The sequence below is a fragment of the Eurypyga helias genome, unplaced genomic scaffold (assembly GCF_000690775.1).
Source record: "Eurypyga helias isolate BGI_N326 unplaced genomic scaffold, ASM69077v1 scaffold38113, whole genome shotgun sequence".
NCBI classification, from domain to species: domain Eukaryota; kingdom Metazoa; phylum Chordata; class Aves; order Eurypygiformes; family Eurypygidae; genus Eurypyga; species Eurypyga helias.
In genome coordinates this window covers 15143-20321 of record NW_010243724.1, presented here as the reverse complement: position 1 = coordinate 20321, position 5179 = coordinate 15143, and the positions used below count along the sequence as shown (strand labels likewise).

General features: G+C 41.5%; 1 protein-coding gene across 1 annotated transcript in view; it reads left to right on the top strand.

Moving 5' to 3' along the window:
- The window catches only part of ITGA2 (integrin, alpha 2 (CD49B, alpha 2 subunit of VLA-2 receptor)), a gene marked incomplete at its 5' end in the record, with an annotated part of 32569 nt that extends 27630 nt beyond the window's left edge, over window positions 1-4939 (top strand). Inside the window, 3 exons of the mRNA XM_010149530.1 lie at window positions 433-522; window positions 3987-4103; window positions 4850-4939. Coding sequence (XP_010147832.1) covers window positions 433-522; window positions 3987-4103; window positions 4850-4939 — 297 coding nt within the window. The remainder of the gene's footprint in view (window positions 1-432; window positions 523-3986; window positions 4104-4849) is intronic.
- Between the last annotated feature and the right edge of the window lie 240 nt (window positions 4940-5179).

Here is a 5179-nt window from a genome sequence, read left to right as displayed (position 1 = left end):
TGCAAAGGCCGTAGATCCCCATCTGTCTTACATCACTGTTACTTCTCCCTGTCTCACTGTTATTTTTCCCTTCATCTCTTCCCCTGCTAGCAGCAGTGATAGCTTTGAAACAACTATGAAAAGGGATATGCAATCAAATTCTTCTGCTTTTCTTTAACTGTATGTCCAAGAAAAAAAGCCAGTTCTCCAGTTTCATTGCTGATAAGTAAGAATACCAAATTAAGTCTGAATTGCCAATACATTATTATTTTCATAGACACGTTAGCCTGGAACAAATAAAAAGATTATTTTAATTTTCTTAGTACTGTGATTTTTTTTTTCCTCGTTCTAAAGTCTTCATTTCAAAGCAAGAGAATTATTTTAAAATGTCTACATTCTAATCAATTTGCCATATAATAGCGCTTTACAGGTTTTTTTAATCTTCTCTTTCAGTCAAGTTTCCAGACATTACAACTGTCTGCAGCAGCAAAAATCGATACGCATAACCCTGAGTTATTCATAATAGAAGAGAATACCCTAACTGTAAGTGATAGACAAGTATATACTTTTCAACTTCCCTATCTTTTACTGTATTAAAGTGATAAATATTTAATTTTCAGTGTCTGTTAGGAATACATAGCAAATTACAAACTCTGATGACATTTGATTATGTTCAACTATGCATCCTTTAGGCTATATACAATCTCCTGTAAGTTACTAAAAGTTTTCATTTCAGCCAACTGCTATAGAAACCAGACTTAGTTAAAATCTGTACATCTCAAATAGATTGTAGAACTATCAGAAAAACTCAGTTAGAAACTTCTGAAATTCATTTAGGTTCCTGTTCAAGAAAAGATCAAACTTTGGACTTCTTTCTGCAACGGAACTAATTGTTGTAGATAAATGAGTTCTGGGAAACAGTTTTGCAAATCTGGTTCATAGTCTTACCTCTGTAAGTGTTTTTGGTTCGATGTTTGTAGGCAGATGTTTGGCACAGGTGGCACAGGACGCCAGCAAATATGTTTAATCTCATTTGTAGTGGAGTATTTTTTGCATTTGGAATGGCTATCATATAGACAATATGGACACAGCTAATGTCAAGAAAAGTCTCCAAACTCTGCTTTATTAGCACAGAATCCTTCTCCCAAGGTTTCCATCTGCCACATACAAACATAAAGAACACTTGAGGAATACTTTAGCACTGTGGTGCTGTTGTAATAAAAAGATACCTTGTTATCTTGGCCTTTTCGGAGAGGAATACTCTTCCATTTGTAATACTAAGTTTAGAATTATTTTTACAGGATTTACCAGCCTGTTTTATCCATAAAAATAACCAAGGCCACTGAAGAGACCAAAATGCAAGTTAGTAGGGGAGTCGAGTATCTGTGAGAATGTGAGAATTCACAAGCAATGGAAAGTTCAGTTAAATACGTACAAAGGTGGTCAGTGACTGATCTATCCCACTGTGGAAATAAGACCATAATGCAGTACTATTTTTTGTCGTTGTTTTCTCATGGATCATTCAATTTATTGTGAAGAACCTCTAAATAGACACATTCGTATTCAGGGAAACCTCCAGTGCCCTAAAAAGCAAACAGAATATATGTAAACTTCTGGAAATAATGCCACGTTTTTGCAGAAAAAATTACATGCCTATGTGTGCTGAGGGCCTCAGCCGTGTGGCATGGCATTTTTACTAGCAGATGAAACTCATAATACACAGTACAAATATTCCAGTCAATTGCACAGGCTTTTTAGGTAGCCCATAAACCATGTATTACTAGGTATTTTTCCACAGTTGGAGCATGGTACTGACAGATTTTCATTACCAGCAGTTCTGTTGGTGATTTCAGGAGAACCAGAATTTTAATTATTCAGATGACTGTTGATCAAGTCCGTTGACAAATAAAAGGTAATTTCTTAGCCAGCCACCAAAACATCTGCAGCTGGGACTTCACAGCTCAGGGGCAGTGCCTGAACAGACCCTGAATGTTAGCTGCAGGGCTCCTAAGAAACACAGTGGCTTTTAGTGAAGCTTACATGCCTGATCCTTACTCAGTAGCCTCCTGCCCTTTAAGAAGTCTTGGAAAATGTGTCAGCTGGTGCAGGCACTCTCTCCCTAGGGCAGACAGTTTCTTTTGACACTTCAGTGACAGTCAGTACCCAGCACTGCACATACTTCTTTGCAGGCCAGCAGTGACATCCAGTCATTGCCCTTCCCACTTCCTTGGCAATAAGACAGTGCAGAAGCAATGTGAGTTTATTTCCCTACTTACTCTGTTATTTCTGATGAAGGTGGTAGAATTAATCCAACTTAATACCTATATCAGTCATCCACATTAGGGTTAGACCTTCCATAAACCCTAATCCGTAGAAAGAATAGGTATTTCTGAGATGCAATTCATTCAGTCTTAAAGATGATCCTGAAAACACGTAGGGAGAATTAGGCCCTAAAAGATCCTATGGTTCTCCACTGGAAGCCAAGGAACTATATTGTAGCTGTAACACTAGATGAGGTGAATCCTAGCCGTGGTGTCCTACTGACCACAGGCTGACTTCAGGGGAGATACTTGTTCTTAGGCATTGACGTACCTCTCCAGCAGTGCCACTTCACTGTTGATCTAATGGAGAAAGCATTACTAGGTACACTGCACATACCTATGAGACTGGCTCTTCAGTTTGGATGAGCTGGGTTGCCGTGTAGCCAAATGAATTAATATTGCCTTGTGATGCTATGTGAGGAAGATGCTTAGGTATTTTTGCGTAAAAGCTTTCAGAATTTTTCCAAGTTGGAAAGGACTGCCAGCTGGAGGACAGAACGTTAACCTGCTATAATCATCATTACAGCCATTCGGTTAGAAAATACACAAAGCCAGCCTGCCTCAGTGAAATGAATACACGTAGCCACACCTAGCACAACACGGAAGCCTTCCAGCAGAAATGACTTAAATCACTGAGATGTCAGTCCAGTGCAAGTTTCCCAGAAAGCTTAAGATTAAATTACGCCAGACAAATGCACTGAGCAAGCAACCCTGAGAAAGTAAACCAAAGTGACTTCTTTTATCATGTTTCAGGAAGGAAAAAACCTTCGTGCTAAATGCACATCGTTCCAAGATTAAATCCAAAGATCTGACAGTTCATAAATACTATAGCAACGTCTCCCTGAGCAACTATGTTTATACTTAATTATATAGTTGGTCATACCTGATCCAACTAGATAGGGTGTCACCCAAAAACTAACTTGCAGACACCGTCTGCTGTTCTGGGAGCTCGCTGGTACTGCTCGTACTTCAGGAAGCATAGGTGTGCTAGAAACACTCCTGTTTGACCCATATGTCTTACAGCCAATTCATGCAGTGGACTCAGGAGGACGCAGATTAACATGAGAAGACGTAACAAGTTGTTAGCGGTTTCCCAGAAGGCAGGAATAGCAGGCATAGGAGAGAGAGGTACCTGCCCAGCAGGAGGGGGGAAACTTCAGCAGGCGCACTGGGGGCATGATGGTGTCTGGCCTCCAGGATAAGTATTGCCTCCTACAGCTGCCCACCACAGATCACAGGCTCTGACAGCGCTCGTTTGGAAGTAGTTCTTCTCCAGCTGATGCAGCAGAAGTCTGCTTTGAGCAGATGGGGCTGCAGACCAGGCTATACCCCTGCCTGCATGTAAGGACGTCTGCTTGCCTGGTGATGGTGTGTCTGTGCACAATGGGAACAACTCCGAAAGACCTCCTGTTAATGGAGAGGCAGAAAGCTGGCAGGAAGAGATTGCTTCTCTGCTCGTTGTGCATGGCCAAGAGGGCCCCTAATCCTTAACTGGCGCTGCCGTGTGCCTTGGTGGTGCAACCTGTGGACAGCAGTGAAAGTGCCGTAATTGCCTGGTGTGTTCCAGTCACTGATCCTGGAATGTGTGCAGTCCAGCAATTCTTGATTAGTGAAGTACTTGGTTGACAAATCCTACTTTATGTGCAGTTAACATTATCCCCTAATGCACAATCTCTCTGCTTTCAGATCCCAGTTACAATAATTAAGCCGGATGAGAAAGCTGAGATACCGGTTGGTGTTGTGATTGGCAGTATATTGGCTGGACTCCTCTTGCTGTTAGCACTCGTTGCTGTTTTGTGGAAAGTAAGTAGGTGTTTATATTCTTAAAAAGAAAAGCAGAAATGGATTAATACATTTGGGCTATTTTCTTCGGAATCCCTCTTCTCTGGTGCTGAACAAAACCACGCAGGTGGCATGAATAGTAACTGCATTGGCATTGTGCCCTCGATGGGAGCATTTAGAAGGGTTTTAAAAATCAAAATTCTTAAATGGGTCCCCATAGAAATTGGCAATGTGAGGATGATGAATGAGTTTCCAGTGGTTAAAAATGGGGGCTGTGGAATTTACTTTTTTTCCTTTTGACACTGCCTGCCTCCTTCCATAACTCCTCACCTGGGCTCTGAACTCCGACGATATTCCCAGCGGGCTAGGCTGGGAATTAAAAGCAAGGAGGGAGAGGATACACACTGAACAGACAAAAAGAGAACAGAGAATGGTGGGGGCAAAAAGTACTTTACGAAGGGTACCTACATTAAGGGGAGAGAAGTGTTCTGTGTGCCAGGGCTTGAAGGGCTCATTGGCACACCAAGGCAGCATGGAGGTGCCTCTGTCTGGGCAGGGAGACCACTGGCTGCTCAGCACTGCACTGGCATTTTGTTGCATCAGGCCGGAGTTTAAGGCGCAGCTCCTTGCATTTTAGAGTTGGAGTTGTCTACAGATCAAACCCTCTGTGTGTGTTGCATTTCTACCATCACACGATTTAACTTAGCTGAGAAATGTAACCATCAATGACTGACTGCAATGTGGTGTTATTTTAATACTTCTCACAGCTTGGCTTCTTCCAGAGACAGTATAAGAAAATGACACAGGATATAGAAGACGTTGATGAAATTAAAGAACTCACAAAGGACAAAGACTGAAGATGATGAGTTATGTCGATAAAGAGAGGAGATCTGAGCCACCAGCAGTAGTTGTGATCCAGTTGGTTCTTCAGCTGAAGTGCCTTAAAGCTTAGTAACATTTAAACATTTTTAATGAAAGTCTCTTTTTATAGATGAAAATATTTTACAGATTCTACTCTATTGAAAGAGTAACTGCAGGACAGTTTGGTTTTTTGTTGGTTCCCCCCCCGCCCCCCAAATGATTTATAGTGCCTTTTC